The sequence below is a fragment of the Opisthorchis viverrini genome, assembly GCF_000715545.1.
Source record: "Opisthorchis viverrini unplaced genomic scaffold opera_v5_55, whole genome shotgun sequence".
In the NCBI taxonomy this organism is placed as follows: domain Eukaryota; kingdom Metazoa; phylum Platyhelminthes; class Trematoda; order Opisthorchiida; family Opisthorchiidae; genus Opisthorchis; species Opisthorchis viverrini.
Genome location: NW_008751709.1, coordinates 1,191,197 through 1,205,996, shown reverse-complemented (window position 1 = coordinate 1,205,996; position 14,800 = coordinate 1,191,197). Strand labels below are relative to the sequence as shown.

Below are 14,800 nucleotides of genomic sequence, written 5' to 3'. Positions count from 1 at the left end.
TATATATATATATATATATATCCTAGTTCGTCGTATTCTAGAAAAGATCAACACGGGAAACGTTGTGTCATCCGACATTCACTGAATGCCTCCTTCCAAAAGAGTCACTGATCTACTAAATGCTGGTGGAACGGTAGCCGTATTGTGCCCATTCTGTTCTTACTAATTTAAGCGGTAATGCTTGTTTGCAAAATCCTCCACGAGCCCAACTCAAACTGAACCGCGTGGGCAGTTCATTTCCTGAGCAGGGTGCACGTATACTAGCTTGTGGTCGGACTGTCCTTAACAGTAAGATTTTGTGCTTTGTATCTGAGTAACGGCTACTACTCGATCACATGTGTGCGCCTGGCTTGTTTGCCATCGTCTTCCCTAGCCACAACGTGTGAAACATATCGTGGCTGTCGAAGGGCGTCGCCTTTACTCAGTCAGCCAATACAGAACTGTCCGCTGCTACTTTACTTGACTCAAACTGCTGCATGATGCCTCCTTGCCCACTTTACGTCGTGCGCTTTAGCACCGGTACCACCGAACTGTAAATGACGGAGAACGCTATTATGTGCTCTCCAAGTGCGGGGAGTACCGAAGATATGCCTATAGGATTTTACTGCAGTATAATATTATAACTAATAATCACTGCCTAGCTAACATGCCATTTGAAGGAAGCACGAGGGCTGAGATATGCCTCTTTGTCCAAGCATGGATAGGAGCGGTTGACGTGCTGAGATATGGTTTCGAACCAGCAGTTTGCTTTAATTTACTTAGGTGATTGCCAGCCGACTCAAACAACAGGGTCTAACGATCCCTCGGGATCAAAAGCGCTTCACCTAGGGGAGAATGAGAACGACATGTACAGTTAAACTGTTGTTCCGTTCACTGAGCTTTAATCTCAACCCAGTAGCTCACCGGGCTACATACGATATTCGTGAAAAAAGATAGATTACCGGCCACTGAGATGCTCTCGAGGGCGAATTTGAATAGCTGTCTTGCTGTTTAACACTCATGACGTAGGAAGAAATGTGGTCCAGCTGGTCAGTTGGTGATCTAATTACTGGAATGCGTACGTTCTGTGTATTGCTCACATAAATATCATCGTGAGAAAACACAGGCGGATGAAAAAACCACCAGGGTAACTACACAATGAATTACAGGAAGTGGAATTAAAGTGTTCAGGGACATATTGAAGCATAACAGAACTGAGAAAAGAAGAAGAGCATTCATACGAGTGTTACGTAGCAAACAGCCCTGCTTAAAAGAAGTTTGAGGAAAAGAACACCTCAACAGCAGAAAATATGACAGAATAGAGGTCTGTAAAATCAATAAGATATGTACGAATAAAGTGTCCAAGAAGGTTGCAGTCAGGTGGAATATCAACGGTGCGCGAACTGAATGACATCTTTATACGGTCGATTTCAATACCAAGAAATCAAATCAAACTAGGTGACCAGAACTACGTATTCTGCTAGGTAAGTGATAATCAGTGCAACAGGCATCACTCTGGAACAATCCAGGGGAGGGGCTATCCATACGGTTCAAAGAACCCAAAGTTGCCGTAAGGAGGCGTGATCTATTTGTTGTTCACGCTTGGAGAGGAGTAAGGTCGCCACTTCAATTAGGGAAACGTGAAAAGTCTGGGTCGTAGAGTTACGAAACGCGCAATAAAGTCACTGGAAGAATGGTGCTCAATGGCACTATACAATGTGCTGAGCTCGATTCATTCTTCTCTACCAACAAAGAATTATGAACCCAGTTCCGTAGTGGAAAAACTTCCGAGCATCAGATATCAGGATCAACCTCAGGGTTAGGCCAACAAATCGGAGAGGTCTAACCCAAAGGTCGCCTACATACTGATCAATACGTAGACTATCCACCAATCCTGTCACCAAGATTGCTCACCCAAAAAGAACGATCGGATGCCTGAATTGCTGTTGATCTGTTCGCCGGGCTTGACAATTTGCTTGCAGATTTTTCGTCTTTAGTGCGGGCACTGATGACCTACCTACGACTAGTGACTAAATATCTGCCAACAAATTACCATGCTCGGCAAACAGATCAACAGCCGCGCAGCTAAAAAACAACCACAATAGATCCGCTCCTAACATTGGATGCGTATGGTTGTCCACTTTTCACTCGCTGGCATTTTTTCCGAGTAGTCAAACTACTGAACACCAACTAGGGCAAAACGTCTGACCACTGGTTCATTACAATGAACCAGTTTAATTAGCCCTAGAAAGTTCGTTTGAGTTCACTTGTGTCAGCTGATCCATGTCAGCCAAACCAATGGATCGATCGTTTGACGTGCTGTCCATAATCCATGCGGAAAATATGACACTGACCCTAGCGGTTGATAAGTAAGCCACATATCCGTCAATGGAATAATCTAGCCATATAAAAAACAGGCCATCTCTGTTTATCTACGAATCGTGAAAGACTGGCGATGAGGTCCGTATCCGCTCACGTGAGTACTTCAAGGTAGCGACATCAGACCGGTCCAGACAATGGCTGGGAATGAGGCATTTCGTGGCCGTATATAGTATGCGTCTGTAATCGATTTACTAGATGGCGGTCTCATCATAGTCCTTGATTTCCACACCTAGTTAGTAGGAATTCGGTGAGCTGTGGGGTTTAGAAATTTGATTTCTAAAACGGTACGGCTGAATTAATCAAGCAACGAACTGGATCGACGGAAGGATGGTTGCAACAGAATAATAAGGTCATAGATCTTCCAAGGAAGATCAAAGCCAAGTTGGAGATACTATTATTTCAATCTGCTAGTCCGTTTGCCTTGTGTTCAACATGGTTCCCAGATTCTTAGAACTGTCACCGTTGGTAGATGGCCGTTGACATTCTCGTCGAGCCTGCCAATCGACTGGCGAACGTTTCATCACCATCCGGAGAACCCTCATCAACGTACCAAACCCTGCACTGATGATATCTCCTCGAATGGTGACTAAATGTTTGCAAATCAGTTTCCGGGCTTGGTGCACAGAACAACAGCCAACTCATCAGCTGCCGATGAATTCACCTAGTCTGATAATTTTCCAAACTTTGCCAACTATCATCAACTTTGGTTCCGTTACTGCTTTATAGTCAATTTCAAGGTTTTCTGTCTTCCAGTAGACTGTCGCAGTGTACTGTCTTTAGCCTGTCAACCAATATTGCCGATCTGCCAGGGCGGGTTAGTAACATAGGTGGTTCCATAACTTTGACACAAGATGGATATCTTGAGCTGTTTTTATTCTTCACTCTATGCCGGGGGCTATCAAAAGCACTTGAATTATCCCGCTGTCTGACTTGAATTGGTAACCAAATTGAGATCTCCTCCTGTAAGTGAAGTCAATCTATGCTAAGAAGTCAAGAAGTGCTTTACTGCTGTTTCATCCTTGTTGGGAATCACCAAAAGTGTTTCTCTTATGAAACTCAAGGGTGTTTCGAACCCGTTTGAATACTCAACCTTTTGGTTACGAGCCGCTCGTGGCTCAGCTACCAACGAACCATTTTCAGGTAGGACCTTCGCCTATGCCTAGTGGCAGTGATCACTGCAGTGCAGAAGTTTGGGTTTAGCCGCCAATCGTGAATTCAATTAAAATACCTAAACAGCATTTTATCGATACTCTGTTTTGTTGTCTCTATTCATCTGTGGCTAAAGTGGAATCCGCTTCGCTTCTTGGGAAAGCCAGATGACAGCTACTGGTATATGGGTGCTACATCCTGATTTTTTTATCGCCGAGTCTGTTATCGGACTGGACAGTTTGTTTCTGTGACATCACAAGATGTGCAATTCGTGTCGATATTTTAATTGAGTCCATTCATGTGCTTTTTGATGACCAAAGCATGTTTTCACCTTTGTAGAATTTCACGCTAGGAGAAAGTCCAACGGAATTCCTACCCGTCGCTGACGGGAGAAATGTTCCAAATTTAGACGAAACGTGAGCTATCGACTTCGTCAGACAATAGGTATACTGATACATAGCCAGGTTTTTGATTTAATTTCACCGAGGACGGAGTAATGGACTTTGGATGTTACTAGAAGCTGACAGTGGTGCTGTAGTTACACCTTGGAAAGTTCGACCATGCCAGACCGTCTTTAACCGATCCTTTCGACCTCCAATTGATGAGTTAGTATAAGAAAGACGGGTTCTTGTGACACGAATACTCCGGATCCGATCATGTCCTCACCATTAAGGTACGACTTCCATTTAGTTGCAACGTTGTTGGGTACTATATGAGATTCTAAAAAATTTGACGTGAGATAAAATTGCCTTTAGATATTTCTGATGGTCACGTCTGGGTCAGGCATCACACCGCCCATCCCACATACCTCTTAGCTGTGTTCACTTGCATGGTATGATTGTGCAACATCTCTTCCTCTGCTTGCTTACAATAACACAAGGAACGTTATAAGAATCGTGCATTCATCCTTTAGGCATGCGTGTGCAACCGGATGTACCACCACTGGGTTTACAAGTTATTCCTTAGTGCTATCGCTTAGAAGGTACCACGAAACTACTGAAGCGTGACAGCTGTTGGCGGGCAAACCTTCGGCTGCAACCACTGCGGACTGTTCATCGTTGAGGGCTGATGTCGGTAACGTTTTGGTTTGCCATGTCATTCACTGTGGCCAACATAAATTAATCGGGTCGAGGTAAAAAGGTGAATTTCTCCTCACAACCCACCTGCAGCAAATGTTACTGCCATGACTCAGCTATCATTCATAAATGTCCCTCGTCGTTGTTTTCAGACATAACGACTATCTATGATAGGATTCAGTGAACAAAAAATCACCGAGGGCGTAGGAGAAAGGAAGCGAAGGAAAGTTTCGAAATTTCAGGTAATTGCCACAACCCTAGAAAGACCAACTAGGTTTTCGGCAACCCTGTTCAGCCTTTTGAAGAAATTTCGTGGATCAGCAACATAGGACCGGTTCAGAATATCAGACTCTTGAGAAACAGTTCGTCGGATTTCGCACCGATGACCTGAGTTTAAATCCCCAAGTCTTCAAATTGTTGCCGGCTGCCGTCTGGGGAACGGTGCACATATACGCTTTTAAAACAGCCAAGTGTAACGTTTCTATGATTCAACTAAATTGTCCGCAGTGTATGGATTATCTGGTGATGCACCCTAAGTAAACGTTTCGTGAATTGAATGAACAAAAGAACGCAGCAATGGGGCAAGTCGCCTTGTTGCAACAAGGGCAGAGGGATCAGTGCGTACCTCCACATTTTGTAAACCACTTCACTTTATCCCAACGACAAATGATTTATAACAATTTGTGAAGGGGGGAGAGAAACACTAGTGTACGACTGACTTTTTTTGTGCGCTAATCTCCGTTGATTACCTGACAGAAGTGTCGTAACCAGGTTTAAAATGTCACCCGACCTAGCCAGATGAGCGGTACAACGCATGTATGAATAATATAACGCGTCCGCGTAATTAACCGGTATATATGCGCCCACCCGTGTATCAGGACTAGAGCTATCTGTATCACCATCTCTTTCTGTTGAGGAAGCGGGGGTGCGAGCTATCGCGGGGCAAATTCACACAACGGACTGAAGGATGCACTGGGTAACCGATGGTTCTGTGGTTTTGTTGCTGACCAGCGGCGAGTAGATTGCTGTCTATTGATTACTCTGATGAAATTTATTTGACAAGTTAGATGTAATGAAATCTCTTACTTTCAAGCTATCCTGTATTCCCAGGTAGATTTGCTTCACAGACCGACGATGAGTTGTTCCTTTCAGGTTAGCTTGGTCGAATTTGTCAGTGGTTGATGGCCTCCTCACAACCCTCGATGTTCATAATACTGTGTAATGGCTGTGACAGAGGTTTTGTATTTTTACTTCAGGTACCCTAAGGCACACTTCTATGCATCCTTCGTAAGCTACATCTATTATTTCTCCAGAGCTTTCTGCACTCATCCATCTCACTCGTTTTAACAAGTCAGCTCAGTTGGCAAAAAAGTGAGACAAGCAAAACTATGGCCGGATGGATTAGTGTCCTTGAAAGTTTCGGTTATATAGTGCATTTAATTAGGCTCATGATGTGTTTGTGCACTGAAACTCCAGAGCTAGTTTAACCACTGTACTTTCCAAGGTCTCAGATACAGGTGCATTAAATCACTGATTCACTATTGCATAATGCTTCAACCAAGTTCATCCTGAACGTCCATGGAAAGTGAACTCGATAAAAGTTGGCGAAGATCTGGTGTCACATTAGGCTTAACTTTATCATTTATCATCAGGTGAATGACCACGTCGTTTGAGGAATAAGAAGGCTTATCAGAAGATGAGACAGAAATATTCGCTGGCCTATTTTTTCGATCCGTTTTCTCAGCATCCGGAGTATTATGCAGGAGAAGCAATCGGTTGTTCTTGTCAACACAACCCACTCATGTGACGCGCTGGTTACTTTCTCAGGGGATGTTTTGTATCTATTTGTTTATCCCACCTAAGAGTGTTTCACAACATTCCTGGTCATCCAAATCAAATAAGCAACAAGTTTATTGTTGTGGCTATTTTTATTGAGACGAGAGAAACATTGTTTTTCTCGAGCTGTTTTGGCTTCTTGTCCCTCCAAAATTAGCAGCTGATTCGAGTGCCATTCAGATCGAAAAGCTCAGTCCGTCCTATATCACTTCCTTCTTTTCTCATTACGAGTCCGTTAGTCTTTTTCTGTTAAATTCATGCTTGATATGACACTTCTTCATGGATAAGTAACGTGTGAGCGAACACACAGCTGGGCTGAGATACGATTTCGTGCAGTGAGAATAAAAACAGTAATCTCTAGTAAGAGCGAAAGGGCAACACAAAAGACATCACAACTACTCAGCTGGTTATAATTGGGTAAAACCTGAATTCATACAGTCAAAGTCCCTCAGTACTTTCTTCTAGTCGTTCATAGCGAGCTGACAGTTAAATACAGTGCGCAGCATCGTCAGGCCCGTGGGTTATTTGCCGCATGCCTGTACCTCCTTTCAAATTAGAGTATTCAAAAGTTGAAACGATAGTTTGAAGCAGTTGTGCATGCATTGGAGTTCAACCACCTATTGGTAGCCTTCTGACTAATGTATCTACATCGAGGGGATCAAACGCGAACATTAAGTGTTGCAGCAATTCATTCAACGTCCACTCCGTAAGCCTACACAGTTGTCTCGGCCAACAGTCTGCCTCAGTGACAGCTTGATTGATCCACGATTCCAGCCGTTGCACCAATGGCTTACCACAATTAGCTGCCTACGAGTTATCAGTTTATTACTTCCTGAATAATCAACTTTAACAGACAGGTGTTACTGGTATTGGTAACCTTGGGCAAGTGGATAACCGGCAGATGAGAAGTCCTAACCTTACTAAAATCCCCTTGTTTTTGAAACGCGACGTACAGCAACCCAAGGAAGAAAGACTGCTCTGAAGAGAGACCCTCCGGGGGCGAGAAGACCCTCCTCTCTCGTGGTAGCCTCTGCTGGTACGGAGTAATGTAGTTCTCGAGGGAGCAAAACGTTGGACTTACGATAGCGTCTTACCGTGTTATTGGTGTACTGTGTATTTTGTTGGCATCAGGAAGCGGACGGCAACGTTTCTCCACAGCAGTACACTACCACAGCCTCATTATCTTTAAAACACTTTGAGGACAGCTAAAGTGAGGTCTTTTCAACTTGTTAATAACGGCAGCTCATATTCAAACAGTTCATCCTTTTTCTTGTAGTACCTGAAAATCTATCATCTTACTCGTTCAACCGTCTTTTTCTTCAGCACCGGGAATACCGCAATGACGTCTGGAGTCACATTCGTCGTCGGTTGTGGAAAACATGCAGTCTTTTGGTTGTCAGCAAGAGGCTTGGAACTCGCCTGTTTGCCATCTATCTGTTCATAAAGTGCCTCTACTTGCTTAACGCTGTGGGACAAGTTTTTATGATGCAAACGTTTTTGGGTCTTCGGTATGATAATTACAGTTTTTTTGGAATTGCAATCGCGCGTGACATTCTATCCGGAAAGGATTGGCAACGAACTCTCGTCTTTCCTCGTGTGGGCTACTGCCTTGTACCCGTTCGTCACATGGGTGCAAGCAATTACGTAACCGGACAATGTGTGCTCCCTGTGAATATGTTGAACGAAAGAATTTATGTCTTTTTATGGTTCTGGATTGTTCTGGCCGCAACTCTGACCGCCATCAGCATTCCTACCTGGTTTATGCGAATGTCCTACCAAAAGTCACGCACCTGTTTTATTAAAAAGTATCTCAAGCTGGGTGAAGTTCTGACTAAAAAAGATCGAGGTATGGTCGAGAAGTTCAAACGACAGTTTCTTCGCCAAGATGGTATCTTCCTTCTACGTATGATCGCCATAAACGCGGGAGATTTGATTTGTTCCGACATTGTGTGTCAATTGTGGAAGATCTTCAAAACTCGATACTTTTTCCGAGACTTGACGATGAGCGATGAGGAACAGGAGGAAGAACACCGTGTGCAACTCAGTCGTGGCACTGTGGAACTTACCGACTTAGAACGATGTGCATCAGATCCGAACCCAACTGCACCACCTGTAGATGACGATGTGGAGAACATGAAGTCAAAGAAGATAGAATTTGCATGAAATCCATACCCACCACTCGGATCCGCAGCTTTCCAATTTCAACCAGAAAAGATCATCAGAAGTTCATTCGGTATTTTGCAACCCCGCACATGGCGCATTGGCGCGAATCCTTCACTTTTCTCAGGGTCCATCAGTAATTTTACTTGATATACGGATCGGCTGATTCCCGATGTTTCTGGGAGCCAAAGTTGACTTTTTTAAAAGATTTTTCTTCTTGAGACTTTTCCTATATTAGTGCTGAGTAATATATATTTAATAAGCAACAGTCCTCTGCTTTTGTGGAATATCACTGTGGGCTTCTGCTCATACATGCGTTTAAGTATACTTGGATTAAACTTAATCTGTTAAAACTTTCCGTAGCACATCCCTAATTGAATAGGATTGCAAACGTTCACACCGCTACTCATACTTCGTCTGACATCAAGGTAACGTTTGGGCGGACAAGTCAAGTTTTTTCTTGACGGAAGCTTCGATTAACTGAAAGATAGCCTTCCGTTAGCAACCTTAAGTCGGAAACACCGAGCAGGCGGCAAAGATCGGTTAGCTGGAATTATTGATCGTTTCGACTCCTTGTTACGCAATCGTTGACCGAAAGACACAATGAACAACTGAGACAGCTACACATTAACCGGTCGGCATGAATTGAACTTATCCGCTTTGGAACAGCCAGCATTCGCTTACTTCCCGTGGCCGATTCAGGCTGGTGAAGCATTTAATCAAAGCTGTCAACGGAATTTTCGTTAGTGGGCTATCACTCGTCCTGACGCTAATTCTGTGATCTGTCCGTTTCGCAATTCACTTTTCGGACAGGAGGCAAATTACGATGTTTCTTTCCGAAACAGTAGTGTATTACGTAGATTTCCAAACAAAATAATCCGTTTATCAATTGGCGAAAATACTGTTTGACAGGTGCAGGGCTCAAGTCCAAGCCTGAAATTCACTTAGACCGCCAAAATCATTCTTCGAACTCCTTCTAGGTTTGTCCGTTGAGTAATTAAGGTTCATCAAAGAATGGTCAACTCCGCTCTAAGTACGGGCACACATGATCTAGTCCCGGTGATATTGGTTCACCTAGTTCGTGAGGCTAGACCGCACTGTGTAAACGCAAGGAAGTCCCTAGCTCACTCATCCATGACATCCCTTCTATTTCGCTGTCTATAGAAAATTCGTCGAATCACTTTCGCAATGTTCCCAGTCTGCTCACAGAGCCTTTGAAACCCACATTTCGACTTTCTAAATTTCTCCATTCGAACACATGGCAAATAATGGTCTGTTTTTGGTCTGACTGGGCGGAGCGTGCAACACAACAAAATGAATTGCAGACTCAATATGCAAACGCGGCCATTGACTAGGGCACTTTCGTGTTGTCAATCTGGCCTCCTCACTGTCGAAACACCTCATTACGGAGCATGTCTATCAGCGATCCAACAAAGCCTAAATTAATGCGAATACTTCAGTACCTGGATCGTCAATGGAGATTTCGTTCTGTGAGTGAAGCCAATCTATGCTGAAAAGCCGGGAAGCATTCTACAGCTGTGTTATCCATGTTCGCAGTCATCAGCAGTGTGTCTCACGGATCTTCAGAGAAAATTGAAATTGCAACCTTCTGGGTAGTAGTTAGGCCCAACCGTAGGCCAGAGCGGTTGATCCGCAGTGTGATTAACTCGCATTTGGGTAGGCTGTAGCGCCTTTCATTCTTCAGTCACGTGCACGTGTTGACTAACTTTTTGGGTGAGATGAGGACTGTCGATTATTCCCAGTAAGGATGAAACAGCTGTAGAACGCTTTTAGGCTTCTCAGCATAGATTAGCTTCACTTTCAGGACTAGATCGCGATTGAAAACCCTCAGATCTTCTCACACTACCAATTACCACAGCGTTCCATTTTGATGAGATTTTGAGCCCGATATGCTTGTTAATCTTCGTTCGACAGTCGTAGGGGTTTGCGCCCTTATCTTGCAGTTCCATCGTCGGACAGCGTTATGTTAATGAATTCGACCTTGGATATGATTCTTCCTACCCTGAATCAACAACGTCTCACCTACAGCGGTGGACAAAACAAACAATAGGCACGGGTTTAGGTCACATACGCGTGGTGTGCGTTAGCCTATTCAAGGTCATATAGCATATGGGATTTTCCGGCCTTGCCTAATTTTCACATAGCCGTTCGATTCCCACCGATTCAGTTGGGTTTCTAGCTTGTTTGATGTCTTCACCAACTGAATTACACACGACCTCTCAGTTCTTTCAGAATAGTGTTACAGGGAAAAATCGTACAAAACTAAAGGCGAACCTTATGTTGCCTACCATGTAAGGACGGTCTGTTTTGTGTAGCCAGAATTGCTACGTTGGATTACGCTGGCTCACAGGCAGCTCGTGCACGCTGTTATTCGCAAACATTGTGGGCCGGATTCTGCTTCCGGGTTGGCCTGGGATGCTGAAGGGGGTCAATTTACCCCCGCACACAACAGGTTTGCGCCAATCTGGATGTGGATCCAAATGAAATCCTGTGCCGGGTGTAAACCTGAGGGGTTAAGATTGGAGGGTGAACAAATGGGGCAGTTCTATAGCCATCAGCGCACCAAACTGGTGGCCCGTTATCAACCGATTCGGTGAGGACAACTGAGCATTTGGGACCCACTGTGTATGCGAAAGGTTACCTGGCGGCTCTTCCCACTAGTGAGGTGCACCTTAATCACACACATGACTACCTACAGTTAGTTATTAATCAGCTAAATCTGGTCACGGGGAGTCATCTATAGGACCGTTGTATTCTAACTCTCCGAAATTTTCAGTGTAAGCATAAAAGATGTTTTTGTGTGCGTACGATAGCAAAACCCGATTCACTGAATAGAATAATATACGGCGGAATCCACTGTGGTATGGTACAGCACAATACAGCAGAGAAAAACTCAATACAGTTCATTACAAAGTGATACGAATATTATAATACAATGCACTAGAATTACGACACAACAGCAAATGCAGACTGACAATCTAAAAACGAAAACCAGAGGCAGTAGGTGGAGAATCGCTAAATTCTGTAATAGGCTTTGTCGATAGTGCTTTTCATGGAGATCAACGATGGCCGTCTAACACCAACCACTTTTGCAAGCATATAAATACATCACAATACCCTAATAAGAAGTAAATAATAATAAAAAATTGTTGAGCTGTTGCACCCTTTCGGTACTTAGCTGCCATGCCACGCGAAGGAGGCATGAGGGCAAACACGGACTTCTGATCAGTAAAATCCCCGTCTAACCGCTTGGTCCATCTCGCTCCTTAATAAGAAGTACAACCGATCCGCCGGCCTGACTGCAGTTCCCTAAAAACAAACACGATTCTTTGTCGCATAAAGTGAGTAAGTTTTCCCAAGCTTTCTGGTAGAACAATTCAACTTCGCCATACTAAGGTTGGTGAGTTCGCTTCAGTTCCCACAATTCGCTCAATTTTGTGGTCTCATTACCTGTCATTCAAGCCTCGGAACAACATTTGCTGTAAAAATTCGATCGTAACTATCACTCATGCTTTCCTCATAATTCAAGAAAACCACCAGTTTCGATGAAACATGGTTTGTTTCTTTTCCACATCTTCGTTGGTGGGATATTCAGGTAGATGAAAATATGCATTAAGGTACTTCGGTTTCAGTGTTGTTTAAATTCCTGGCAGTCAGGTACCTGTCTTATGACGTGTAGGAAAACAGTGTACAAGTCGGCTTTCGATAACGGATGAAAATCTGCCGAAATTGTCGGTCAAAACTGACGCGGCCGTAGATAAGTGGACTTAGTCGGATGGTCACTTCCCTTGGGTGGTTTGGGTTAAGTGGCTGGGTCAGCGCAGGAAACAAAAGCTCCTGTGCTGCAACGCTTTTCGTACAAGGCCCCACAAAGGTTTATTTCATACTCAAAAAGCTGTTTATGTCACTACAACCGACTAATGGCCCATTGTCCTTCTGCATATTCATATTGATTTGGTTGGGTTGCGTGGCCCTCATCGAATAACCAGTGCTACAACAGAACATCAGACCTCGCATTAGGATATTTCAGCTCTTCACAGAAAGTTAGTCATTCCGTGTTTTGCGCTTCTCAAAGTACCAGTCCTAACGTGTATCTATTCTCTGTGCCATGGTGTGCGATGAACCATTTTTACGTGCATAGATTGAAAAAAACTGTAACTCAGAGAGATAGGAAGACAGACTTTCCAGTTCTGTACAATATATTATAAAAAGCAAAGCGATAGGGATAAGGGTACATCAAAGTCAAGGTTAGGGGTGTGTAAAAAACAGCATTGGGAGGGACTGGAACTACAAATATATCATACACATCGGCCTTCTAGATACATCAGCTGGAGCTCTGTGCGGTTCTGCATTGCACAATCACTCTTGGCGTGGTATGTTTGGCTCGCGGAATCACAACATTAATTCGATTTCATGATTCTGACCGGGAGCAAGGTTAGACTTTTGTTTCGAACGTCTTCGCCGTTGGGTCACGTAGCACAGCAGCAAGCAAAGTAGGATGAAGACGGGCACGGAAACGGCGATTGCAACGCGCTCACTGAGAGTGAACCATGGTTCTACTGGACCTGAAACACAAAGTATGGAACTTGGTAAATCACCGGTTCGGATGGTGAGATACGGTCGGCCCAACGCGCATCTGATCAGGTGATATTACACAGCCACGTGAGCGGTCACGAGGAATATCTCATGCACTGTTCCCCAACTGTTTGGGACTTGATTTGAATTTCTCACATTTCCCTGCTTGTCTAAGAAATGGGTCGGCGCAGTAATTCCACGGAATTACTGTGCGAGCGGGATCCGATGGCAACTGATGCGCGTGGAGCGAATGTGTGCCCAAAAGCTGATGTGTACCGTACGCCTGTCTCATCCTTGTTAGGAATCACTAAAAACGCACATTTGGCGGAAAATTCGAAACGGATAAGATATGAAGACTGAATGTGTTTGGCTCCGAGTGGTTGATAAACAACACAGTTAACCATTCAACACGATGAAGTATCACGCCGTTCACGCATCATGACCCGCTGCTGACTGGCTCCTCGGGTGACGAATTTTCAAAGGTTAGTATTTCTTGTGGAGTATTCTCTTTTAATATCGTAAATACGGAGATATTCTTATAATACGCACTCACCATACACAGAAATAGCCGCTGCTGAGATTCGGAAAAATTTATCTGTTCTAAAAAGAGGTACCATTGATCCGGATGATGTGGCTGCGAGTTCAAAGTGGCTGCTGGCCACTGAACAAAGGAAATTATGTGAAGGGCCATATAATACACAATTTCTTAATACTAGGGTGACCTTATTGCAATTTTGAATGAGTGCACTTTCAAAGCACTTCAGTGATCTACGAAAGAGCTTTTTCGTCATTTGTTAAAACATGGTTTGCAATGGTTTGAGAATAAAACATCACAGTCAGTTTTTAACGACTGGCACTGTAAGGGTGCATGTAGTTAACCGCTGCAAACTTCACACACGGAAATTCCGTCAGCACTGTACCACAGTGAACAAACCCGACAATCTCACTTGTCACAGCTGCAAGAGTGCGTCGTGCAGTGCTAGTTACAATAGAAACAGAGACGTTTGGAAGTGTTTCGTCCTTGGATTGGCACCTACGAAAGGCTGGTTGACAGACAACTGCAACTTGCTTAAAAGAGTTAGATGGACTTGCTGAAATGATCGACTGCGATCAGGATTATGAAACCAGATGGATAACACACCCGGTCAGAAAGGAAATGCACTATGCAAGCAGATAAAACCGTTAGTTGGTTCAGTAAGGTCTAATAGCAATCGTCTCTCATGTGTGTGTCAGATCATATGAGTCTGCCTGAGATGAGGAGATTAAACATTTACCCTTTCTTGGGTATCCTCGTGTCCCACTGAGATTTGCGTTTTCACTGCACTGCATTGAAATCAAAAACTGCAAAAATTACCCCTGATATTCCCCTTAAAAACCACAGAAGAATTGTATGTGATCCGTTTAAAGACTTACTTGCCCTAACAATTTTATCGGATCTTCTTCATGCTTATTTATCCGTTCGTTTGATACAAAATATGTGATATCGTTCACCTAGAGTGCTACTGTCCCCAAAAGCGGTTAAGTTGGACCGCCACGGTCCCACAGGGATCGATTTTTTCCTGATCGTTCCAGTATTACAGTATACTTAACCCATTCGGTGTCATGTGCCTACCGGTTTACGA

General features: G+C 43.9%; 2 protein-coding genes across 2 annotated transcripts in view; one reads left to right on the top strand and one right to left on the bottom strand.

The window, feature by feature from the left end:
* Positions 1–8,585, top strand: part of T265_03627 (hypothetical protein) — a gene marked incomplete at both ends in the record, with an annotated part of 26,921 nt that extends 18,336 nt beyond the window's left edge. The window contains one exon of the mRNA XM_009168162.1: positions 7,746–8,585. Within this exon, the coding sequence (XP_009166426.1) occupies positions 7,746–8,585 (840 nt within the window). The remainder of the gene's footprint in view (positions 1–7,745) is intronic.
* Positions 8,586–12,786: 4,201 nt separating this feature from the next.
* T265_03626 (hypothetical protein) overlaps positions 12,787–14,800 on the bottom strand; it is a gene marked incomplete at both ends in the record, with an annotated part of 41,911 nt that continues 39,897 nt past the window's right edge. The window contains one exon of the mRNA XM_009168161.1: positions 12,787–13,168. Coding sequence (XP_009166425.1) covers positions 12,996–13,168 — 173 coding nt within the window. The remainder of the gene's footprint in view (positions 13,169–14,800) is intronic.